Here is a 27,510-nt window from a genome sequence, read left to right as displayed (position 1 = left end):
GAAATTATGCTGCATTTTTATAAAACCCACGTTACTGAAAATGACGCTGGAGGGTTCACAGAAAATATTAATTCCTGATCTGTGGCTATAAAGCATCCTTGCTCGCTCTGCAGCAGTTCTGTCGCTCTGAGACAGATGCAAGCGGTCCAAGGGGATGATTAACTTCTTGGTCCTGGCAATTGCCTAGTGTTCCCCTTGCTCTGGATTTCAAGATTGACCTCCAGCTCTTCTGCAGATGCACAGTTGCTCAGCTTGATAAATCACACGAACCCTTTTTTTGATCACAGTTATCTACTATTTACTACTCGGGAAGGGAAGTTAATGGTTTTCAGAGGCACTTCACATGCTGCACACATATCCTGCCTTCTCCTCACAGCACTTTGCATATTCTCCACATTACTTGTGATGCGGCAGTGTCGATACCAAAGACACACCTTTAGAAATGACCCACAAAGCCCATTTATCCCAATTCTTCTCTGCCTCTCTCTACCCCATCTAGTACAATAATATGTACAAAGAACAGGCATTTGAGAGGCACATCATAAGGTGTGAATAAGAAGGAGAATGGGAGAGACTGGTTCAAGATGGCAGAGCAGAAGGACGTGCGCGAATTCCCTCTTGCGAGAGCAATGGAATCACAACTAACTGCTAAACAATCATCGACAGGACGACCCTGGAACTCACCAAAAAAGATACCCCACATCCAAAGACAAAGGAGAAGCCACAATGAGACGGTAGGAGAGGCGCAATCACAGTAAAATCAAATCCCATTACTGCTGGGTGGGTGCCTCACAGACTGGAGAACACTTACACCACAGAAGTCCACCCACTGGAGTGAACGTTCTGAGCCCCACATCAGGCTTCCCAACCTGGGGGTCCAGCAACGGGAGGAGGAATTCCCAGAGAATCAGGCTTTGAAGGCTAGCGGGATTTGAGTGCAGGACTTTGACAGGACTGGGAGAAACAGAGCCTCCACTCTTGGAGGGCACACACAAAGCACTGTGCACATCAGGTCCCAGGGGGAGGGAGCAGTGACGCCATAGGAGACTGAACTCAACCTACCTGCTAGTGTTGGAGGGTGTCCTGCAGAGGTGGGGGGTGGCTGTGTCTCACCGTGAGGACAAGGACACTGGCAGCAGAAGTTCTGGGCAGTACTTCTTGGCGTGAGCCCTCCCAGAGTCTGCCATTAGCCCCACCAAAGAGCCAGGGTGGGCTCCAGGTTTGGGTCCTCTCAGGCCAAACAACCAACAGGGAGGAAACTCAGCCCCACCCATCAGCAGACAAGCAGATTAAAGTTTTACTGAGCTCTGCCCACCAGAGCAACACCCAGCTCTACCCACCACCAGTCCCTCTCATCAGGAAACTTGCACAAGCCTCTTAGACAGCCTCATCCACCAGAGGGCAGACAGCAGAAGCAAGAAGAACTACAATCCTGCAGCCTGTGGAACGAAAAACACATTCACAGAAAGACAGACATGATGAAAAGGCAGAGGACTATGTACCAGATGAAGGAACAAGATAAAACACCAGAAAAACAACTGAATGAAGTGGAGATAGGCAACCTTCCAGAAAAAGAATTCAGAATAATGATAGTGAAGATGATTCAGGACCTTGGAAAAAGAATGGAGGCAAAGATCGAGAAGATGCAAGAAATGTTTAACAAAGACCTAGAAGAATTAAAGGACAAGTAAACAGAGATGAACAATACAGTAACTGAAATGAAAAATACACTGGAAGGAATCAACAGCAGAATAATTGAGGCAGAAAAACGGATAAGTGACCTGGAAGACAGAATGGTGGAATTCACTGTTGCATAACAGAATAAAGAAAAAAGCATGATAAGAAATGAAGACAGCCTAAGAGTCCTCTGCGACAACACTAAACGCAACAACATTCGCATTATAGGGGTCCCAGAAGGAGAAGAGAGAAAGGACCCGAGAAAATATCTGAAGAGATCATAGTTGAAAACATCCTGAACATGGGAAAGGAAATAGCCACCCAAGTCCAGGAAGCACAGAGAGTCCCATACAGGATAAACCCAAGGAGAAACACACCGAGACACATAGTAATCAAACTGGCAAAAATTAAAGACAAAGAAAAATTATTGAAAGCAGCAAGGGAAAATGACAAATAACATACAAGGGAACTCCCATAAGGTTAACAGCTGATTTCTCAGCAGAAACTCTATAAGCCAGAAGGGAGTGGCATGACATATTTAAAGTGATGAAAGGGAAGAACCTAAAACCAAGATTACCCTATCGGCTAAGGATCTCATTCAGATTCGACAGAGAAATCAAAAGTTCTCTTGTCTTTACAGACAAGCAAAAGCTAAGAGAATTCAGCACCACCAAACCAGCTCTACAACAAATGCTAAAGGAAATTCTCTAAGTGGGAAACACAAGAGAAGAAAAGGACCTACAAAAACAAACCCAAAACAATTAAGAAAATGGTAATAGGAACATACATATCGATAATCACCTTAAATGTGAATGCATTAAATGCTCCAACCAAAAGACACAGCTTGCTGAATGGATACAAAAACAGGACTCATATATATGCTGTCTACAAGAGACCCACTTCAGACCTAGGGACACATACAGACTGGAAGTGAGGGGATGGAAAAAGATATTCCGTGCAAATGGAAGTCAAAAGAAAGCTGGAGTAGCAATACTCACATCAGATAAAATAGACTTTAAAAAGAAGAATGTTCCAAGAGACAAGGAAGGACACTACATAATGATCATGGGATCAATCCAAGAAGGAGATATAACAATTATAAATATATATGCACCCAACAAGGGGGACCTCAATACATAAGGCAACTGCTAACAGCTATAAAAGAGGAAATCGACAGTAACACAATAATAGTAGGAAATTTTAACCCCTCTGTTACACCAATGGACAGATCATCCAAACATAAAATTAATAAGGAAACACAAGCTTTAAATGTCACAATAGACCAGACAGATTTAATTGATATTTACAGGACATTCCACCCAAAAACAGCAGATTACACTTTCTTCTCAAGTGCGCATGAAACATTCTCCAGGATAGATCACATCTTGGGTAACAAATCAAGCCTCAGTAAACTTAAGAAAATTGAAATCATATCAAGCATCTTTTCTGACCACAAAGCTATGATTAGAAATAAATTACAGGGGAAAAAACGTAAAAAACACAAACACATGGAGGCTAAACAATACGTTATTAAATAACCAAGAGATCACTGAAGAAGTCAAAGAGGAAATCAAAAAATACCTAGAGACAAATGACAACGAAAACACGACAATCCAATACCTATGGGATGCACCAAAAGCAGTTATTAGAGGGAAGTTTATAGCAATACAGGCCTACCTCAAGAAACAACAAACATCTCAAATAAAAAAATCTAACCTTACACCTATAGGAACTAGACAAAGAAGAACAAATAAAACCCAAAGTTAGCAGAAGGACAGAAGTCATAAAGATCAGAGCAGAAATAAATGAAATAGAAACAAAGAAAACAATAGCAAAGATCAATAAAACTAAAAGCTGGTTCATTGAGAAGATAAACAAAATTGATAAACTTCTAGCTAGACTCATCAAGAAAAAGAGAGGACTCAAAGCAATAAAATTAGAAATGAAAAAGGAGAAGTTACAACAGACACTGCAGAAATACAAAGCATCATAAGAGACTACTACAAGCAACTCTATGCCAATAAAATGGACAACCTGGAAGAAACTGATAGATTCTTAGAAAGGTATAACCTTCCAAGACTGAACCAGGAAAAAATAGAAAATATGAACAGACCAATCGCAAGTAATGAAATTGAAACTGTGATTAAAAATCTTCCAACAAACAAAAGTCCAGGACCAGATGGCTTCACAGGTGAATTCTATCAGACATTTAGAGAAGAGCTAACACCCATCCTTCTCAAACTCTTCCAAAAAACTGCAGAGGAAGGAACACTCCCAAACTCATTCTATGTGCAGAGGAAGGAACACTCCCAAACACATTCTATGAGACCACCATCACCCTGATACCAAAACCAAACAAAGATACTACAAAAAAAGAAAATTACAGACCAATATCACTGATGAATATAGATGCAAAAATCCTCAACAAAATACTAGCAAACAGAAGCCAACAACATATTAAAATGATCATACACCATGATCAAGTGGGATTTATCCCAGGGATGCAAGGATTCTTCAATATACGCAAATCAATCAATCTGATACACCATATTAACAAATTGAAGAATAAGAACCATACGATCATCTCAATAGATGCAGAAAAAGTTTTTGACAAAATTCAATACCCATTTATAATAAAAACTCTCCAGAAAGAGGGCATAGAGGGAAACTACCTCAACACAATAAAGCCCATATATGACAAACCCACAGCAAACATCATACTCAATGGTGAAAAACTGAAAGCATTTCCTCTCAGATCAGGAACAGACAAGGATGTCCACTCTCACCACTACTATTCAACATAGTTTTGGAAGTCCTAGACATGGCAATCAGAGAAGAAAAAAGAAATAAAAGGAATACAAATTGGAAACGAAGAAGTAAAACTGTCACTGTTTGCAGATGAAATGATAGTATACATAGAGAATCCTAAGGATGCTACCAGAAAACTACTAGAGCTAATCAATGAATTTGGTAAAGTAGCAGGATACAAACTTAATGCACAGAAATCTCTTGCATTCCTATACACTAATGATGAAAAATCTGAAAGAGAAATTAAGGAAACACTCCCATTTACCACTGCAACAAAAAGAATAAAATACCTAGGAATAAACCTACCTAGGGAGACAAAAGACCTGTATGCAGAAAACTATAAGACATTGATGAAAGAAATTAAAGATGATACAAACAGATGGAGAGATAAACCATGTTCTTGGATTGGAAGAATCAATATTGTAAAAATGACCATACTACCCAAAGCAATCTACAGATTCAATGCAATCCCTATCAAATTACCAATGGCATTTTTTACAGAACTAGAACAAAAAAGTCTTAAAATTTGTATGGAGACACAAAAGACCCCGAATAGCCAAAGCAGTCTTGAGGAAAAAAAACGGAGCTGGAGGAATCAGACTCCCTGACTTCAGACTATACTACAAAGCTACAGTAATCAAGACAATATGGTACTGTCACAAAAACAGAAATATAGATCAATGGAACAGGATAGAAAGCCCAGAGATAAACCCACGCACCTATGGTCTACTAATCTATGACAAAGGAGGCAAGGATGTACAATGGAGAAAAGACAGCCTCTGCAATAAGTGGTGCTGGGAAAACTGGACAGCTACATGTAAAAGAATGAAGTTAGAACACTCCCTAACACCATACACAAAAATTAACTCAAAATGGATTAGAGGTCTAAATGTAAGACTGGACACTATAAAACTCTTAGAGGAAAGCATAGGAAGAACGCTCTTTAACATAAATCACAGCAAGATCATTTTTGATCCACCTCCTAGAGTAATGGAAATAAAACCGAAAGTAAAAAAAAATGGGACCTAATGAAACTTAAAAGCTTTTGCAAAGCAAAGGAAACTACAAACAAGATAAAAAGACAATCCTCAGAATGGGAGAAAATATTTGCAAACAAATCAACAGACAAAGGATTAATCTCCAAAATATATAAACAACTCATGCAGCTCAATATTAAAAAAAAATAAAGAAGCCAATCAAAAAATGGGCAGATGACCTAAATAGACATTTCTTCAAAGAAGACATACAGATGGCCAAGAAGCACATGAAAAGCTGCTCAACATCACTAATTATTAGAGAAATGCAAATCAAAACTACAATGAGGTATCACCTCACACTGGTTAGAATGGGCATCTTCAGAAAATCTACAAATAACAAATGCTGGAGAGGGTGTGGAGAAAAGGAACCCTCTTGCACTGTTGGTGGGAAAGAAACTGATATAGTCACTATGGGGAACAGCATGGAGGTTCCTTAAAAAACTAAAAATAGAATTATCATATGACCCAGCAATCCCACTACTGGGCATACACCCAGAGAAAACCATAATTCAAAAAGACATATGCAGGCTTCCCTGGTGGCGCAGTGGTTGAGAGTCCGCCTGCCGATGCAGGAGACACGGGTTCGTGCCCCGGTCCGGGAGGATCCCGCATACTGTGGAGCGGCTGGGCCCGTGGGCCGTGGGCGCTAAGCCTGCGTGTCTGGAGCCTGTGCTCCGCAACGGGAGAGGCCACAGCAGTGAGAGGCCCGCGTACCGCAAAGGAAAAAAAAAAAAGATATATGCACCCCAATGTTCACTAAAACACTGTTTACAATAACCACGTCAGGGAAGCAACCTAAATGCCCATTGACAGATGAATGGATAAAGAAGATGTGGTACATATATACAATGGAATATTACTCAGCCATAAAAAGGGATGAAATTGGGTCATTTGTAGAGACATGCGTGAATCTAGAGACTGTCATACAGAGTGAAGTTAAGTCAGAAAGAGAAAAACAAATATCGTGTATTAACACATATATGTGGAACCTAGAAAAATGGTACAGATGAACGGGTTTGCAGGGCGGCAACTGAGATACAGATGTGGAGAACAAGTGTATGGACACCAAGGGGGGTAAGTGGTGGTGGTGGGGGGTGATGGTGGGATGCATTGGGAGATTGGGATTGACATGTATACACTAATATGTATAAAATGGATAACTAATAAGAACCTGCTGTATTAAAAAATAAAATTTAATTAAAAAAATTACACTGGCAATTTAGAATAAATTAATTGATAAGACATCTCAAAAGAAAAAAAAGGAATGAAGTACTAGTACCTGCTACAACACAGATAAACCTTGAAAACACGCTCAGTGAAAGAAGCCAAACACAAACGAGTGCATTTCGCAGGATTCCATTTATATGAAATACCCCAAAGAGGCAAATTCACAGAGAGAAAGTGGTTTCGCATTTGCCAGGGGAGAGGGCAATGGGGAGTGAAATGAAACAGGACCCTACGGTCCTTCCCCCACCCCCATATCCTCCTGTCTTTTGTCTGCGTAAAAACTTTAGCCAAATTAAGTTTAATCAGAGAAGTGAGAAAATGTAGAAGCAAAGAAAAGCAGTCAAACAGGACAAAACGATAACAGTTTAGTCAGTAAGCAAAGTCAAGGACATTTAGTTCCCTCTCAAGGGCTCTGGAGAATATTCTGAGCCACGTCCTGTGAGCTGTCTTGTAGATACTGAAACCCTCACCAGGTGGAAGAAGTTAACTACACGATGACCAGGCTGTAGCCATGACACAAGCTGCCACAATTCCGAGAACTGGCCTCAAGGAAATGGGAACAAACCGAGCCGGGAACTGAAGGTTAACTGTACCTAAAACAATCAAGATGGTGCTGGTCAGACCACTGATGACCAATTTCTCAATGACGGTGAGAGCTGACTGTGCCGTTTCTGCATGTAGCCCGCTCCCTCTGCCTATGAAAGCTCTGGCCCGCTGGTTGTCAGGGGGAGCGAGTCGGCCTTTGGACATGAGTCTGCACCTTCCCCTAGTTGCCGGCATCCAAAATAAAGTAAACTTTACTTTCCACCAAAAAAAAAAAAAAAAAAAAAAGAAGGAGTATGCTTCTCTGCAAAGGGAGGTTCTCTTGTAATTGATTGGTTTAACTTGCTGAGAATTTTGCCACCTCTTCCCGCCCTGGTGTCTTGTTTTTTCGTTATTTGGGGCACTGGCAGGCCTCTGGTAGGCCAGCTGCCTCTCGATGGCATAAAACAGATGGATAAAAAGTTCTACAGGCAGCAGTAGAAAAGAACAAAACCCAAGCCACCATCCCACCTTCACACACCCTTCCCATTGCTGCAGGTGGCAAGGGTTAGTTGGGCCAAAGCCCACATCTGCCTCGCTGTCGTGATCCTGTTTGGGTCTGTGGAGTGTTTGGGCTATTTCGGCTGAACCATCAACTAAGCCCATCACTCAAAGTCAAAGAAGGCAAAGGGTTCTCTATGGGAGTGACCACAGATGCTTATTAAATTTTAGTAATGGCAATATCAGAGTTTTAATTGATCCAGGTTGTGTATTGACTACTGAGGACTCACTGAACTTTAAACCATTACAATCGCCAACTGTCAGATGCTAGACTTCTGCTAGAATGCCCCTGGAAACCAGGAAGCTGGAGCAATGAAAAGGTAGACAAGACGGACCTTCAGAAGATGTCTGGATATCCTCTACCCTCTGACACCCCACGGGGATGAGATTTCTATCTGCCCTCAGAGAGGGAAACGACACCCCTTTTCCCTATATCTAGTCCCATTAGGCCAGGTCCCCAAGCCTCGAAGGTCGGCTTTCTTACGGGGAAGCAGAGGACAACTGGCTTCCTACAGCGTAAACTCACATCGCCCCTACAATCCCAGTCAAGCGAATCCCATTTCATCATCAAGTTGCACGTCTTGAGACAAAAGAGCTCCTCCTGGATCACAAGTCCTGTGTTCACCGGGTACTCAGGCAGTTATAAGGTTAAATGGAAGTGACATGGGCCCAGAGACGAGCAAAGCAGTGGGATACCTCAGTGTCACATGGGAGCCTGACTCAAGCCAGCATGGGCTTTCTGTCCAACTCCAGAATCGCAGAACTCAGGAAGCAACTTTGAAGGCCTGAAAAGTGCTCTTTCTTTTCCTCGGAGAGAAACAAAATTGCTGCCTAATCATTATGGAATTTTAAATCAAGAGGTGATAACAGGCTGCAAAAAGAGTTTAGGAAACCAGTAGAGTCTGCGTTAATGAATGTATGAAAGATCACCACCAGACTGTAAGTAGACAGAGATACTGGGGTTAGATCTCTACCTTGGGAAGGGCACAACCTGGAGGGGAATTTCTACTCAATTCCCTTCCCAACCTGAGGTCGTTCTTGGGACAGACAGAATTTTAGGCAAGTCATAGGATGGATGGACCCAAAGCCGCATCCCTCATTTTCTAGAAAAGACTAGTTTATTCAACAGAATAGGTAATGTGATAGAAAATGACATCTGTCATGTGTTAAGTTAGCGTTCTCTAATTGAAGAAACTAGAAAACATGAATCCAATTAATTCAGTAGGTGTTACAAGTCCTTATTTTGAAGAAAGGTTTTTAATTGTATCACCCAACAATTACAGAGACTTCTCACTCATGGAAATACTCAAGTGGTCCTGAATTAATGGAAAACATAAAACAGGAAAAGCACAGAGAAGTAGCTTTACACAACTGCATTGCTAGAATAGTAGGCAAAGTCAGCCCATTACTTTGAAAGGCGCTGAGTTCCTCCTACTGTGAACAGAAAAACTGTTAAGGTTTAGAGGGAAATGCTCAGTTACGTTTGAAGACAGGGAAATTCGTTAGAAGAGCAGGGACAATGGGAACCTCTGTTTTTCTGTTTCTAGGGAATGAACTTTTTTTTCCTCCCAGTATCTGCACTAAGTGGTTATATAAGAACAAGGGCTAAGATACTAACTTACTAGTCAATTAATTATTGGGCTTCAGGAGGGGTTTTTGAGAGAAGATCAGAAAATGTCAAAGGTAATAGCATTGCTCATCATGAAAATCTATGCACATTTTCTACCCAGGACAAAGTCCTGTATCTTTTGGGGAGAAGCCTTAGAATATACCGGTCCTAGTTTCTGATGACTTGTCTTTGTACCTACAATCATGTCTTCAATGGGAGTCCATGTTTTTAAAAATGGTTCTTGATTCATTCTACCAAAGTCTATAAAGATATTTTGTGTCTAGATATGTAGCATTATTGAAATGTAATTTATATACCATAAAGCTCACCCATTTAAAGCATGCAATTCAGTTGTTTTTAGTATATTTACTGGGTTGTGAAGTCTTCACCATAATCTAATTTTACACCATTTTTATCACCCCAAAAAGAAACCTCGTCACCATTGGCAGTGGCATTATATTGTCAACTGAGGGCTTTCTCTTGCTTCTCAATGCATTTTGTTGAAGGAATCACTGAAGAAGAAAAGTCAAAGGGAAAAAAGAAATATGTAGAGGAAAAGAATTAATGTGTCAGATTTTAAGTGTGTTGTGATCCAGAGTCTCTCTTCTTTCTACCAACAGACTCAGAAGCAGTACAGTTATCAGCTTTTGCGAAAATCCCAGAAGCAACCCCAGAAGATCACGTGGCAGCCATTCTTAGAGCCCACAGGCTTGTGTGGTTGTCATGGGGAAGGCTTTTCAATTGAAATCAAAACACTTGGGCTCCGCCTGCCACCATCGAGAAAACGCTTTTCACCCATGAGCACAGATAATTCGCCTAAGTGACAGGTTTCACCTTGGAGAAGCACTGAACTGAGCTGGTTTACATAGTCAATTATTGCTCATTCCACAGAAAAGAACTGGGAAGGAAGGGAGGGGGGCGGTGGTAGCTAGACAATGCCGAGATGCCTGCCAGCCCGCTGACGGGAACAGCTCCTCCGGCTGTTTCCAGCCCTGTGAGAACCTCACTTCTGGAGAGAAAACAAAGCTTCATCTTTACCTCCTGATGGTTCTTTAAAACACACACACACACACACACACACACACACACACACACACACACACACACTTTGGCAAATGAGAAATCAAAAACCAACCCAAACCAAGAGATGGTCTGCTCTATTCTAGAAAGTAACTTTATATATGCCCATTCAAATACTTTCAAACAGTCTTATAGGCAAAGGAAGATGTGAAATACAGCTGGAGTATGTTTACTGATTAGCTTTACATATCTCATTCAATAACACAAGTTAGGAAAAACAAGCCAGAGCAAGGAGTCAAAAGTCAGGCACACACAGCACCATGAATTGCGTTCCGCGCATAAAGTAAAGTTCGAGAGAGAATCGCATCAGAAGACAGACAGCTCTCGGGGAAATGATGTGGAAGAGAAGTCTGAAGACAACACCCCAGAATAAATGAAGTACTTATTGTTGAAAAATGAGCTTAGATCTCAACCAATTCCAAAGTTCAGAATTTACTGCACCATTCAGGACTTTCCCTCCAAGTTTCCTGTCTCCTGTTTCATTGTACAACAAGGGATTCTTCATACTTTCTATGAAATACAACAAGGCGATTTTTGCAGTAATAAACTCCACACATGCATGACAAATTGAAGCATGCAAAATGTTTAACATCCCAGTTCACAGATACTTTAGGGACAAAATCCGATTATGAATTATATGCCACAGTAAATAGGGCTCAATGTTTCATAAAGCAATTTATAGTTCATAAAAATGACAAAATGTACCTGTCAGACAGAGCGTGGAGAGCCGTTCTCTGGGCTGCCTGCTGGAAGAAAGGGCAGAGATGTTTATTTAATATGCTGACTTTAAAATTATGTGCTCAATCAATACTTAAAAAGAAACCCTGTGTCACCCACACTTCTGACAGGTGGCCAAATATGAAACTACTAATAACACAGTAGAGAATCCTCTCGTGTTAGGAAACGAATATTTCTGAAGAGTTAAGGGAAGCCCCCATGGGTCACACTTGCCACCAGGGGGTGAGCTTGAGGAGACTGGACATACTGCACAGGTGAGGTTGGACAGGTCTCAGGAGACGTGGTACTGATCAGAGCTATTTCACTTTTACTTCCGGAATTCCCTTTTACCATTTGCTTTATTCTACTTTCCTGTAAGGAAAAGATCTGTCTTGGTTCCTTTGCAGCTTCTTTTCCTACGCAGCTATAATTTTGGACCTGGTTTTCAGATTTATTGATAAAAGCATCACAATTGGATACTGGAACGTTGACTCGCTATGTGATGATATTAGGAGATTGCTGCTATGTTTTAGACACAGGAACATAACTGTGGCAATGTTTTTATAAAGAGTCTTTTTGAGATTCATATTGAAATACTTATGAATGCAATTACACGATGCTGGGGTTTAAAATAATACAATTGGAGGGAAGAGAGAGTAGGTAGGCATAGAAATGAAATGAGATGGTCTTGGGTTGATAACTGTTGAAGCTAGGTGACAAGAACACTGGGGGAATAGTATAGTATTCTGGGAATTATTGTGTGTTTGGAATTTTCCATAATATAAAAATTAAAAGAAGAAAGGAAATAAGAAGGCCTCCATTGCTCCCTCAGATTCTCCCAGTTTTGCACTCACTTTCCTTTCGTCGTCTGTCCTATTCTTTTGTCTGTTTGCCTTATGCCGCCAAGCACTCTGAATCTACGGAAGGCAGAAAAAGACTTCTCTGACTGAGAAGTCACAATTGGGAGGGGATCAAAGCATGGCCTCGAAGACCAAGGCTTCCTCAGGACGCACGTAGGAAATAAGTAGCGTTCAGAGTCAGTCTTCACCTTGTACATGACATATGTCAAATTTACTGTTTACCAGGGATACCAATGTTTCCCACGCTATTCCTCATTACAGGTGGGTGGCAGACAAAATAGAATCTTCAGATTAGAAAAAACGACACATCAGAACCATTATCTCTATTACAGAAAAGAAATATACCCTTGGCGATGGTTGCATATCCTTGGATCATGCAGTCAGATCAACACTTACTGAATTCCTACTACACGAAGATGATTGCTCTGGGGTCTCAGAGGGAAAAAAGCCAAAGCAGAAGTGGTCACTGTCCTGGACAAGCTGAGTCCCCAGGTAGGGAGTCAGAAGAGAGGTCCAGGGATGACTGGCAGACATTTATGAAGTAACATGCAAATAAACAGATGAAGGTAGGACAGAGCTAGGAAGGGGCAGACGTGAGCGGTGACTAATGGCTGGCGGATCTACAGCTCCTCAAACAGGGTGTGGAGCTGTTAGCAGGTGCTCTGGAAATACCTGCAGAGTAAACATCAACGAATGAATCACTTAGGAGATCCTCCCCACTGAAATGTGGTCAGGCGAGAAGAGGCACTGGTGGTCCTGGACTAGACGGCGGAGGAAGGGCCTGTCCAAGCCCCTGGCAGTGGTTCTCACCTGGGTTACCCTCCCCCCAACCCCCGGAGCATCTGGAATTGAGTGTGTTTCTGTGTGTCACACTCACGAGGGGATCACTACTGGCATTTAGTGCCTGGCCCCAGGGATGCTAACACTTTTCAAACGTCAGGAGGGTCCCCTTGTACAATCAGGGACTGTCCCCTTCAAATAACAAGGGTGTCTCTGTGGACATGCTGCAGCAAAGTAGCGATGAAAGGCAGATCTGAAAGAAAGAACCCAGGGAACATGAGCTCCTGGGCCTGGCACCAGGATTGGAAAATAAATTAGTAAGAGAAACTTAGATAATTCCACAAGGGACGCAACCACAGTGAGTTAGGAAAAAGCATAAAATCTGTTCAACAGGGAATTGAGAGTCTTACATTCTGGGACAGGTTCTGCCTTACATTTATATTATGGACCTGGAGTCTGGTCCTCGACCCAGGTCTCAGTTTCCAAACTACCCTTTCCTTCCCCAAATGGAGGCTGAGGGAGCCAGTCAAGGTCTAGGCTACTGTGGACGATCCAAGGGGCAGGGGTCCCCTCCTTCTTCCCTGGATTCCAGGGAACGACAGCCCAAGTGACCTGGCATTCTAGTGTCACATGATTCGTTCAAGAAAGAGAAGAAGAATAACTACAGTGCTTTCTCTTTGCGGGGACACCTGAGGGAGTCGAATGTGGCAGGGGGAAGAGGTGAGAAGCCAAGGAAGGCCTGGACAGCACTCCCTGCCCTCTCCTTTCTCTCCTTTGTCTGTGCTCTCCCGAGGGCCACCCCAGGAGCAGGTTCACGAAAAGCACCCAGCAGGTGACAGGCAGCTGTCATTGCTCCCAGGTTCATCTCCTAAAGCGTTCTCCCTCACTCAGCAAGATGGCTTTCCACTTTCGGCAGTTATCCTTGAAAAGAACTTCACTCTCTAGTAAATACACAATGTGTTTGGCTAAATATACAAAAAGTATTTGGAACTCCCCAAAGGAAAGATGGCATGTATTATCAGCACAGTCTCTCATCATCTCAGCAGGAGGCACTGGAGACAGACTCCTGGAATAACAAAAATCAGGAGATGTGACTAAAAGGTCAATGGGAATCTCTCACATGGCACCTGAATTTTCGTCCAGCCCTGGATGTCAATTTTTTTTTAAGTCTATTGATTCTCTTCTCTCCTGCCTGCAAATACTTCCCACTGACTTTTGTGATAAGGAAACACAGCGCTTGTTGATGTGCAGTCTATAAGAAGATGATTTAAGAAGCAAAAGCAAAGCAAAACAAACCCGAAACAAGAAACTCAGATGCCCGACCATCACTAGAATGCCTGCGAATTGATGCATCCCAGGTGGTGGTACCTGCTGAGAATAACTCCATAGGACTGACATCGGTGAGTCCTCTAATGTAAGCTGAGTTGGAAGCTGGGAACAGGGGCTGCTTTCCTTTAGCAGATGGACACGATGCTGGGACCAAAAGGGCCTTCTGGGCTTAGACATCATGCATCTAGCCAGTCACCAAGCAATGTCTTTCTGTGACCCTCACCCTTCAATCTGCCACACGACTGCCTGCACTACTATTTTTAATGCCTGCTTTTGATTGTTCTATTTAATTTGTTGTTATTCTACATCATTCAAAACTTTACAGAGGAGGGCTCATCATCCATCAAAAAGGAGACGAGAATATATTAAATGTTTTAAATAACTCCTCGAGGAAAAAAACAAAACTTAACGGCATTAAAATTGTATGTTATATACCAAAGCAAAGACCACCGACTTTTTCTTACTGCCTCCTCTCTTAAAATAAACTTTGGCTGTTGCACACTATTTTATTTTACTGTTGGAAAATAATAAAATAAACACTGGAATTAAATAGCAGAGAAAAAAATTACTCAGGTGACTCATGACTGAAACCTGAAAAACTACTCATAGAAAACTAGATGAATTGCCCAATTTCCTTCTTTCAAGACTTGTATGTTAGAGCCACCATATTTCTCTTTCTAAATCATCATCTCCTCTTGTGACTTTTTTATTCAATTCTCAGCAAAACAGATTGAAGCCTTAAGACAATGCGTCACTGATCCTTCCTGAGTTCATTACTCATTCATGAATGACTCTGAAGGGTAAGTCTGTGAGACAAAACAAGTTTTCTGCCAGAAATAATTATTTTCCAGGTTCTCTTTGAGGGATGACATCTTTTCTCTGTCTTTATTACAGCAAGCTGGGTGCTTGGGAACCTAATCAGTAGACTTGCAGGTTTCAACATACGCTAAGTGAATTACCAGTCACAATCTGTTATTGAGGGGAAATCAAAGAGGAAGTTAAGTGCCCTTACCGTAACTGGGTTGAGCGTAGAACAAGTTTATGGATACTGGAGGGGGAGAAAGCAAAGGGAAGAGGCTAGAATTCAGAGGGGTCTTAGCATAATCCAGTTTCTTTCTTACTTGATAGAAACAGAAATACCATGTGGACAGCTCCATAAAGCCAACTGCTGTACCTATCAAGTGCAGGGCCTGGGCTCTGCTTGGGTGACAGTCAAAGCGGACAAAGCTTTTGCCACATTGTACTTGGAGTCTACATGTGAGCCAGACATGAAAAGTTAAACACACACAAGCATTCTAGATCCTGGATCTAGACAAGGGCTATGACCAAAGAGGACAGCCAGACGTGAAAAGTTAAACACACACAAGCATTCTAGATCCTGGATCTAGACAAGGGCTATGACCAAAGAGGACAGAATGTGAAGGGACCTCATTTGGAATGAGTGCTCAAGGAAGGTTCACTAAGGAAGGGATAACAAAGCTGCCACAAGGAGGGCAAAGAAGAGTTACTGAATGAGAGACGTAGGAATGGGGAAGGAAGGAAGGGAAAAGTGTTTGGGAGCAGAGGCCCGAGGCAGGCCTAGATCTCTGGTCAGTGGAGGAACTACAGGAAGGTTGCTGTCGGGGAGGTCAGGGAGCGGTGGGGACAGCGGCAGGCCCCAAGGGCTTTGGAGGTCAAGTTAAGGATTTTGGACTTTATCCACAGCAAGAAGAAGTCACTGAAAAGTTTACATGACGGGAAGCTGGGTGAAGGATATATGGCAGCAGTCCCCAACCTTTTTGACACCAGGGACTGGTTTCATGGAAGACAACTTTTCCAAGGACCGGGGCCAGGGGGGATGGTTCAGGCGGTAATATGAGCGATGGGCAGCGATGGGCAGCGGTGGGCAGTGGCAGATGAAGCTTTGCTCGCTTGCCCACCACTCACCTCCTGCTGTGCAGCCTGGTTCATAACAGGCCGTGGACCCCTGATGTATGGAACCTGCCTGTACATTCTTTGCAACTTCTGGTGAATCTATATAATTTTAAAAAAAGGGCTTCCCTGGTGGCGCAGTGGTTGAGATTCCGCCTGCCGATGCAGGGCACATGGGTTCGTGCCCCGGTCCAGGAAGATCCCACATGCCGCGGAGTGGCTGGGTCCGTGAGCCATGGCCGCTGAGCCTGCATGTCCGGAGCCTGTGCTCTGCAACGTGAGAGGCCACAACAGTGAGAGGCCCGCGTACCGCAATAAAAAAGAGTAGGCAGTGAGGCAATATGACCCACACTTTTCTTTTATTTATTTATTTATTCATTCATTCATTCATTTATGGCTACATTTGGTCTTCCTTGCTGCGCGTGGGCTTTAGTTGCGGCAAGCAGCGAGTACTCTTTATTGCGGTGCCGGGCTTCTCACTGCGGTGGCTTCTCTTGTTGTACAGCACAGGCTCTAGGTACGCGGGCTTCAGTAGTTGTAGCTCTTGGGCTCTAGAGCGCAGGCTCTGCAGCTGTGGCACACGGGCCCAGCTGCTGCACGGCATGTGGGATCCTCCCGGACCAGGGCTCGAACCCGTGTCCCCTGCACTGGCAGGTGGATTCTTAACCACTGTGCCACCAGGGAAGCCCCGACTTACACTTTTCAAATTCCCTTCTGGCCTTTGTGTGTTGAATGGATTGGGGCAGGAAGGGGCAAAGTTGAAGGTAACCTGCAGTGATCCAGGAGAGAGAAGGGCACGGTAGCGCTGGAGATGGAGAAAGTTCATGCTACATTTTGGAGGTAGGGGTTGAGGGAACTGGTGATTGATTGAACGTGGGAAGTGGGGGAGGCATCAGGAATGAGTCCCAGGTTCCTGGCTTGAGCACCTTGTACAGATCGAGAGCCACTGATGGGCAAGACAGGTGCAGGAGCAGGACAAAGGCAGAGTTTAGGTTTGGATGTAAAAAACTCTACTTTGGAAAGACACATACACCCCAGTGTTCACAGGTGCATTATTTACAACAGCCAAGACATGGAAACAACCTAAGTGGCCATCAACAAATGAATGGATAAAGAAGATGTGGTATGTATATACAATGGAATACTACTCAGCCATAAAAAAGAAAAGAATTTTGCCATTGGCAGCAACATGGATGGACTTGGAGGGCATTATGCTTAGCGAAGTAAGTCAGACAGAGAAAGACAAATACTGTATGATCTCACTTATAGGTGGAATCTAAAAAATACAAGAAACTAGTGAATATAACAAAAAAGAAACAGACTCAGATATAGAACAACTAGTGGTTACCAGTGGCGGGGGGAGGGGCGAATTACAGGGGTGGGGAAGTGCGAGGTACAAAGTACTGTGTATAAGATAGGCTCGAGGATGTATTGTATAAAAAGGGGGGAATATAGCTAATATTTTGTAATAATTGTAAATGGAAAGTAACCTTTAAAATTTGTATTTCCAAAATGCTATGATCTCTCCCCCGTCTCCCAAAAAAGTTTGGGTGTGTGAAGTTCAAGTTGTTTACGGGAAGTCAAGTGCGGATGTTAAACAGATGGTTGGATTTGAGATTAAAGCTGTTAAATGATAATTAAGTACACAACATCCATATGTTTTTGACAAATGACAGTCATAAGAAGAAGACAGATGGCTTGATTTTCTGGATCTACATTTTGCTATTGTTCTAAGAGAAGAAGATCCAGGAGACAGCTGGTTAGAACACATCTTTGTTTCCACGCTCCATGTGGGATTGACCTCCATCTCTGGTTTATGACACTGACAGTCAAGGAGGTATCACTGCAGCAGTGATTGTAATCACATTGCTTCACCTGTGTTAGGACACTGTCTCCACATTTAACTACCTGAATAAATACTATCACAGCTAATCTTACTTCATTTGTGTTTTGCTGTTATTGGAAGAAGGCTGTGAAATTTATATGGACACACCTGTCTTTCTAGGAATTCTGGCTGGTGAGGCCTTACTTTTTTCTTGTCATTCTTCTTCAAGTTAAGACTTGTTATTTATTAACTTATTTCCCTGTTTAATTTCCTTCTACCTCTATTAGCATATTTTATGTTTCGTTAACTTTTATGCTGTTGTTTTTCATTTTGGTCCCAGTTGATAAGTGTCTGAACTTTTTATGTTGTGAGCATCCATTTGGTGCTTTACAACCCATTTAGCAACATTTGTAAGACAAAGGAAAGAGTCTATTTCTGGTCTTTTTTTTTTTTTTTCCCTTAGTCATGAGTACTTTGCATTTTCGGATTCCTAGAAATGCTGTCTAGGAAGCATTTTGTTCAGTGGACTTTGACCTTATCCAGTACTCTACAGGGGTCAGGCAGAGTCAGGGAGGACAATATAATTTATCATCCAAATAAGAATAGTTCTATCCAAATAAGAACAGTTCTGAGAGTGAAAGGGGATGCTAACCCGGTGGGAGTCAGGGACAAGGGGAGCAAACCCTGCTTTTTTGGGGCACAATGTATGGTCGTTCTAATAAAGATGACTCTACAAATATAAACAAGATCAGGATTAGAGGACAGAAATTCAGGGGCTGAGGAACCTGCCAATAATGAAAGCAAACAGCTGAAAGGGGGCCAGCTGTGGACAAATCACTGCGACTCTTGGTGTCTCTTTAAATCAAGCCAGCGCTTCTCCCGTTCTCTCTCCAGTTCATCCTCTTTCTCTTTTGAGTCTGCCTACAACCCAAGGTCCTTTCCATGAAGCTTGCCTCGACCGCTCAAGCTCTTGTTGACCCTCTGCTCTCAGAGCTCCTGGTCTAGAACATGGATTAGCGCTGAGTTCTCTTCTTTCCTGGGGAGCTTGCCATCTGCTTCACGGAAATTTTAGTCTTGGCTAAAAATTCAAGTTCCTTGAAGATCACTGAAGGCGGAGATCCCAGCTCATCCTCCCTCCACCGGAAAGAGCTTCCTGCTGACGGACAGCACCTGCCGTGTGATTCGCCAGTAGGACACGAGTAGGTAACTTCCAGTGATAACAAATGTTACTATCTGCCATGGCTCCAATTTCAGAGCTTTGTTGAAATACACTTTTTCCCCCTTAGCTGTATATTCTTTCTCTATTTTACTATCTTGAAAAACTAGGGTACACATTTCTCTTTAGAGAAATTTTGACTGGTTGTTTTATTTTAACTGTGTGGCTTAGATTTGCATATGTCTACCAGAAATTTGATAAAGACAATAACAGACATTTATTAGTACCTAGTATATCCTATGGGAAGTGCTGATTAAGGTCGATGACACCAGATGGTTTGCTGGATAACATTATCTCATAATTCAGATTCTGGTTCCAATTGACTGATTTGGGGGCATTATTTGAGGTTGGGGGCTGCCCAAATTTGGCAACTCAAATCTCCTGAGAGGGATTATTAAAGGAGGCGCTCTTGTCTTCACTGGGCATTTCCAGGACATTTTATTCTAGAGATAACACTATGAATAATTGGTGACATCTACCACGTGGCCCCTTCTGCTTCCAGGCCCTGGAGGCTTTCGCCATCAAAACAGAAAACTCGGGGGGCAGCCGCTACGAGCTAGGAGAAAGAAGGGAAGGTGTGGGGGTGGTGTGAGTACATGCCCTGGGGGCTGTCCTTCACCCACAGTGATTGATGTCAGAGTCCTCCCAGCAGGCCAGGGTCCCACTGAGGGTATGGACGGTATCAGGCACCCTGAGTGATGGGCCATACTGACTGCCATGAGGGCAACATTATGGGTCAGAGGATCCCAGGGGATTCCTGGAGGATGTCTGTGCACCAGGGGTAGCTGGTGTGGAGGTGGTAAAAGGTCAGTCTGAAGTGGGCGGGTGGTGGTAGGAAGATCCATGGCTGTGCATGAGGTTATTAGTGTGGGTGCTGAGAGGGAGAAGTGAGCTGGGTGACATTCAGCCCCAGTATAGGTCCTGGGGAGCAACTTGTGCTTCAAGAGCTGCGGCATCACTGTCCCATGGCAAGTAGCTTCTTCTACCTGGTCATCTGGACACTTACCCCATAAAGGACTGGACTTAGGGAGGCTAGACACCAGCTCCTTGAGAATAGGAAGTGGGTACCAGTTACATGACTGAACAATGTTTGGTACAAGGTCTAACCAATAGCACAAGGCACATAAATGCCTGACGAATATAATGTCACTAGGTGACCAAGCCATAATGGTGCCCCTCCTGAATCCCTGAGGGATAACGGATTAGTTTTTATCTCATTCATTCATTCAATTTGGTCTCATTCCAAAAACGATTTGTGTCAGAGGATGGGACAACCGGGCTTTAGTCTTTAACAGATTCTAAAGTTTATTCGAGCTTCTGTTAGTACAATTACAAATTTTTTAAAAAATTATTATTTTTAAAGAAATGAACAAGGCAGTCTTTTGCTTTTAAACAGGCATCACCCTTCAGTTGCCAATTACCCTTTTAGATAAGAGGATCTGACAAATCTTTGCTGAACAATTATTTTGTTAAAAATCAAAATGGCACTCTCTATGTACCTGCTTCCTTATAAGAAATTCACTTCTTTCCTTGTGGCATTTTTCAGTAAAAGCTTCTATCCAGGTACTATATAAGGGACTGTTTTACTCTATGTGACCCCTGCTGGGCAGGTGGTAAATTACTAATCTTTCTCCTCTCTCTGCCTCCTTCCCCCCTCCTTACTCTCTCCCCTAGATCGCCAGCTCACCATTCTCACTTCCTCCTCTGACTTCTAGATCTATTCTTCTATCATTAGCTCCTTGCCTTTGCTTAGATAAATCAGTTTTCTGGCTCCTTCCTGTACTCCTCTCCTTTTATTACCTAAATAAGCCTAAAAAAAGTTCCAGCAATGTAAATAAAGAACATTTCTGGGGAGAAGGGGAAGAGGAGGGAGGGAGGGGGGGAGATGTTAAGATGTACAGTTTAATGGTTTTACACTAATATCTATTTATAGTAATATAAATTCTTTTTTAAATTGAAGTATAGGTGATTTACAACATTGTGTTAGTTTCAGGTGTACAGCGAAGTGATTCAGCCATATATGTATATATAAATATATACACACATATGTATATATATATTTTTCAGATTCCTTTTCATTATAGGTTATTACAAGATATTGAATATAGTTCCCTGTGCTATACAGTATATCCTTGTTGTTCATCTATTTAATTTTATTTTTTTAATTTATTTATTTTATTTTTGGCTGTGTTGAGTCTTCGTTGCTGCGCGCGAGCTTTCTCTAGTTGCGGCGAGCGGGGGCTACTCTTCGTTGCAGTGCGCGGGCTTCTCACTGTGGTGGCTTCACTTGTTGTGGAGCATGGGCTCTAGGCATGCGGACTTCACTAGTTGTGGCTCGCGGGTTCTAGAGCACAGGCTCAGTAGTTGTGGCACGTGGGCTTAGTTGCTCCGCGGCATGTGGGATCTTCCTGGACCAGGGCTCGAACCCGTGTCCCCTGCCATTGGCAGGCGGATTCTTAACAACTGTGCTACCAGGGGAGCCAATCTATTTTACATATAGTGGTGAGTATCTGTTAATCCCATACTAGTAATTTCTCTTTCCCCCCTTACTCTTTGGTAACCACAGGATTGTTTCCTATGTTTGTGAGTCTGTTTCTGTCTTGTAAATAACTCATTTGTATTATTTTTTAGATTCCACATATAAAAGATATCATATAATATTTGTCTTTGTCTGACTTACTTCACTCAGTATGATAATCTCTAGGTCCATGCATGTTGCTGCAAATGGCATTATTTCAGTCTTTTTTATGTCTGAGAAGTATTCCATTGTATATATGTACCACATCATCTTTATCCATTCATCTACTGATGGACACTTAGGTTGCTTCCATGTCTTGGCTGTTGTAAATAGTGCTGCTATGAACACTGGGGAGAATATACCTTTTCGAATTAGAGTTTTCACCTTTTCCAGATATATGTTCAGGAGTGGGATTGCTGGATATATGGTAACTCTATTTTTAGTTTTTTAAGGAACCTCCATATTGTTCTCCATAGTGGCTACACCAATTTACATTCCCACCAACAGTGTAGGACGGTTCCCTTTTCTCCACACCCTCTTCAGCATCTATTATTTGTAGACTTTTTAGTGATGGTCATTCTGACCGGGGTAAGGTGAGCTGATACCTCATTGTAGTTTTGATTTTCATTTCTCTAATAATGAGCGATGATGAGCATCTTTTCATTGGCCTCTTGGCCATCTGTATGTTTTCTTTGGAGAAATGTCTATGGAGATCTTCTGCCCATTTTTTGATGGGGTGGTTTGTTTTTAAAATATTTTCTATTAATCTACTTTAGCATTTTTGTCTACTGACATTAAGATATTGGAACAGAGGTTTAGGGAAGTTGGCTTGCTCATGGTCAGAGTCGGTAAGTAAGGGAACCAGGCCAGTGAAATCCCACAGAGCACCCCGGTCCTGCCTCTGCCGGGCTGTGGACTCTTCAGGGCAGAGATTGAAGGGAAGGGGACCAGATACATTTTGGATTCTGCCAATCCCAGCCAAAGAGGACTGGTGGGATGATGAGCAGATGTAAACAGACACGGGGGCAAAAGCTTCCTCTGGGGATGCTAATGCAGAAGCAGCAAGGAGTCGTCTCTTAGATGTTTGCAAAGAAGACAGGACGGCTTTAGGTTTTTGAGACTAATCTTGATTCTTCAAGCAGTTTATAGGCAGAAGCATATGGGTCATTTAGAGCTTGCCCGAAACTCCCGGGGAAGAATTCTTTTTACCTCCATGGCTCACTATGACAGGACTACACATGTAAAGGAAGTGCCTGCCTGAGTCAGGTCTGGTGCTGTTGGATGAAGGTGAAAGATCCGAGCTCGGCTGTCAACTCTCAGATCTGTGAGAATGGCAGAAGCTTTTGGATTCTGGGACAGAGCGCTGGCAAGGCAATAACACCTTCCATGTGAATGAGTCCGTGTGTGTGCGTGCACGTGCTTGTCAACTTCACATTGAAAGCAAACAAGAAGGACCAACGAATGACAGCTGAGCTGCCTGGAGACAGGCTACAGGTAATGCATGGATTGCAATTCCTGGTTCTTGGGAATGGGAGGCTAAATTGGGAGCGTGCAGGGTGATGCAATCCAGGCCCCGCAGGTTCTACATGGCTGCCTGACTTTCTGGCCTGCTCCTCAGGGCTTTGGTCAGCCATACGCCCCTGCAACTCTTCTCACAGTGCTATTTCAGTACAGGCCAGACTTTGAGCACAGCCAGGATGACGCTGGCCCAGTAATAACTCTCATCTTTGGCAGAGCAGGTGGACACTGGGATTGCTCACTCCCCACTTTGGTGGGTTTGCCCAATGCCTTTTGGAGCTTTTAATAGAATCCTTACTTTACCTTCATACAATGCTTTGGTGGAGTCCCATTTACTTTTTCTTTCTTTCTTTTTTTTAAAAAAAATTCCAGCAGTTTATTAGGTTAGCAGTTGGTTTAATTCAGCAGCTCTTAGATGTTATCCAGAGACCTGCTTTGTTCTGTGTTTACATTGTCAACGTCACTCCTCAGTAGGTGGTTGGTTCTTATGAATGCAACCAGAGCCCCGGTTGCGGAATACAAATGCTACTTTGTTTTTGCATAAAGACAAGATGCAAGTCACATAACTATTTTGATAGTTTTGTTAAAATAATGCAACCTGTGCATGAAGAACAAAAATCTACCAAAATCTAAGTCTGGCTTTCTGTTTTCACAAAACATCTCTTTTAGTCAGACAAAGTAGCAATATTTGAAGGTAAAAATAGGTTTGTCATGGTTAGGTAAGAGTCTCATAATTGCACTTTGCAAACCAATTATATAACGTAAGAGAAAAGCTGAAGCAATTCTGATTGTTTTATTATTGGTATTAGGATTTTCACCTTTCAAGTGACCACTGCTTGATGGTTTATACCTGAAAATGTTTTCACATATAACATGTAATCACACCCTCTTCCTTCAACTGCCTTGGACTTCTAAGAATGAAGTCCAGGTAGAAAGGAGAGGTACCCAGAAACATGTCGCTGAATCAGACCTCCACAGATAGAGATTCTGGCTAACCCACACTGTAGCACTTTTCTATGTGAAGAGGACCATGTCTGGTGACATTTCAGAAACCGTCTGGTCTACTTCTTTGTTTTTTGATCTTCTTGGCTGCACTGCGTGGCATGCAAGGTCTTAGTTCTGTGACCAGGGATCGAACCCATGCCCCTTGCAGTGGAAGCGCGGAGTCTTAACCACTGGACCACCAGGAAAGTCCCTGGTCTGCTTCTTGTTTCACTCGGCACAACTTGTTGGCTACAGATCTGGTCAGGATGGAACTGCAAGTGCCCAGGGGCACTGAATTCCTGCAAATGGTTTTGCTCCAGTAGAAACAAAAGGTTAAGATAGTCTCCTGAGAAAATCTGTGCTTCTGAGATAACCGGCCCCACTTGGAGAAGATTTGGAAAAACACAAACACAAACAAAATTTTCCGAGTGCATATCTGGACCAGGTACCTGAATGACTGCAGGTAAATCGTTTCCTATATGAAAGCCCCCAAGCCTGGATACGAGTGATAGCACAGACTCCAAAGAGCATCCAGTCTTGAATGGTTACAATTCTGCAAAAGCTACTGAAGAAAAAAACCCCATAAAAGTCGCAGGACAAAGGGCTATTCCTCTGAGTTAAATAGCAGTGTCCTCCGGAGGGAGATTTCCACTTCCTCTGCCAACCAGCAGCCCGGCTGGCAGCTGTATTTGAGAAGAGCATGCCTATCCAATAATGGTACATGGCCCTTCTTCTGTTTTCTGAATGGAGTCTATTTTGGTGGTACTGATATGCACAGTTAAAAAAGCCTGGCTTAGTTTCCAGAATGTAGCTTCCTCTGAATTCTTCAACTTAACAAAGCCATGATTCTCCGTTTTTGTGTTAATTGCATGTTTGCCCAAATTCAGTGGATCATCTCCTAATTTTTATATAATACTCTCATTTTCCAGATATCCACTGAGGGTCCTCAGATTGAAATTAGTCACATCCTATGATCCAAGCTGAGTGGACACAACTAAACCTCCATCAATCTCAGGTCCCCAGAGGAGGTCTGAGAAAAAAAGTGAGGAGATGGGGTTGTGAGCCGTTGTATATCTGTGCTCTGTGACATTTAGGTTTGCTGACCATTTCAGTTTTGGAAATGACAGTTGATTAACATAAAAAAAGACAACTACTTTTTTGTGTATCTACACCAATGCCTGCTCTTCTCACAAATGTTTATAAAGAGTGGCATGATGTAATAAAACTGGCCTTCTTAAACGAGTTTTGCATTTGCCTCTGGTGACAGTAAAATTTTATTTATAAAATATTACTTAAGTAAGCTTTAGGGCTGTTAAACAAACAAATAAACAAAGAGGCAAAAACCTCCTGTTGAACATTCGTGTTTCACTGACTGTGCCTGAAGGTTTGAATTATGATTACTTCACATACAGATGACAAAGATCTGATAGTTTTCAATGAGCGTTATTGTGCTGTTTCCATATTAGAAAGAAACCAACTTGTCAGTATAATTAAACTGGATAGGTAGCTTAGGTTCAACATTAATGCAGGACAAAAAATTAAAAAAACACATAAACTACTCTTTTTTTTTTCTATTTTTGCTGTTAGGTTTAATATATGTAATATATACTTTTTTGTATAGTCATTGAGAACAGGGCATTTCCCAGCATTTAAAAAGTCCTTTAGATTTTTGAGGTTAAATTATCCTAATGAATATTATGAATGTGTAATTCATCAAGACCAACAAAGCCAGAGTCTTGCACAATATTTTACATTTAGTAGGCATACAAGATTCTTCTCAGAATGACTCCTTTGGAAAAATGTTTCAGCTCTTGTTGGCTACAAATCCCATCTATGATATAGTTCATTTCTAATGTAGGAGAAACTTGATTTTGGAGCTCACCCCTCAAACCTGGTCCTGATTACTGCTTCAACTCCTGTTTATATAATTCTACACAATTTTGGCAGGATTCAAGAGCACATACCAGGGTGTTGGCTTTTATGAATCTCCTGGGATGTGAATGTCAAGCTGACTGGATGAACTCTGGCCACAAATTCCAGACAAGCACAATGACTCTATTTATTCAGACTTGGCCGCCTGAATGCAGATTGACTCTGTGGGTAATAAATTTTCACAGGCCAAGAACTTCAGCATCAACCAAGCTGATTCTGAGAAGAAAAATACACCCAGGGAAGTGGAGCTGGGCTGCAAAAACCTCCTATATTTTTATTTCACATCTGCATATCATTCAGCTAATACATCTGGTGACGGATGGACACGCACTGCTGATGGCTTCAGAGGTTCTTCTGAAAAGCTCTGCTTTCTGTTAGGCAATTGTCATATTAAAAAGGAACAAGGAAAAAAATGACCCGCGGCCATTACAATTGGCAATCTGCTTTTAATATTACACCCAGAGCTGATGTTACTTATCCAGTGACCTCTACGGTAAACAGCAGAAAATTGAGATGGGAGTGTTCCTTGTGCTTCTTCTTAAGAAACCAACGTTAACAAAAGGCAGTTAAGAACTGCAATTCAGTGCTCAGAGCAATCTCACCACCTATAATCCTGACACCTTGATAAGCGAAGCTTTAGAGTCACTCTAAGAGGACCGAGATTCTTTTTGAGGGACATGATTAGTACTCCATGCATTAAGAATAAGAAAAGAAGTGGCTCTTTAACTTGCAGATTTATGCTAATTACCTGGATACCTATTAAATGAATTGTGCGTTCTCCAAATATTGACTGGGGATTAAAAGGTAACTTTTCTTCATTGTGAGAAGTAAATGATGCCAGTAGGAGAATTTCCCTCTAAAGATTATATCCCAGGATCACTGCCTGTAAAATTAAAACTGTCAGTTTAAGTGGATAAACCATGCTCATTTAAAGAGAAAAATGTAGTTATATAATTAAAATGAAAAGACTGCCTAATACGTACGGATAATGTAATTACTGGAAGCTGCAGGCACATACATAGCCATTTAGTTTGGATCCCTTCTCCTTACTTCCCTGCGCTTATGTATCTGTCATCTCTGAAACACTGTGTGCAGTTGACACGATCTTAGCTGCTCCTTGTTGAGTGTCTTATTCACGTGGCCCTGTCCTCATGCCTTAGTGGTAATAATTTCATCTAGATATTTGCTGTGTCCAACCTCCCAAGCTTACCCTCCTCACTTGAGAGGCAGAACTCATTTTTTTTTAATAACCTTAAATCTGCCTTTTATTTATTTAATTTTTTTGGCTGCGCCAGGTGGCATGCGGGATCTTAGTACCCCGACCAGGGATCCAACCCGTGCCCCCTGCAGTGGAAGCATGGTGTCTTACCACTGGGCTGCCAGGGAAGTCCCAGAACTC

General features: G+C 42.3%; 1 protein-coding gene across 9 annotated transcripts in view; it reads right to left on the bottom strand.

The window, feature by feature from the left end:
* The window catches only part of AFF3 (ALF transcription elongation factor 3), a 605,847-nt gene that overhangs the window by 87,799 nt on the left and 490,538 nt on the right, over positions 1-27,510 (bottom strand). For 5 of the 9 annotated variants that reach the window (XM_089922649.1, XM_089922647.1, XM_089922653.1 and 2 more), the window contains one exon: positions 11,227-11,267. In XM_089922649.1, coding sequence (XP_089778775.1) covers positions 11,227-11,267 — 41 coding nt within the window. The remainder of the gene's footprint in view (positions 1-11,226; positions 11,268-27,510) is intronic. The other 4 variants (XM_089922650.1, XM_089922648.1, XM_089922652.1 and 1 more) reach the window with 1 other exon arrangement.

Source organism: Delphinapterus leucas, chromosome 13, assembly GCF_059928025.1.
Source record: "Delphinapterus leucas isolate spDelLeu-1000000601 "Yukka" chromosome 13, BTC_Dleu_Yukka2, whole genome shotgun sequence".
Lineage (NCBI taxonomy): Eukaryota > Metazoa > Chordata > Mammalia > Artiodactyla > Monodontidae > Delphinapterus > Delphinapterus leucas.
The sequence above is the reverse complement of the archived record's forward strand: the minus strand, read 5'-3'. Positions and strand labels throughout refer to the sequence as shown.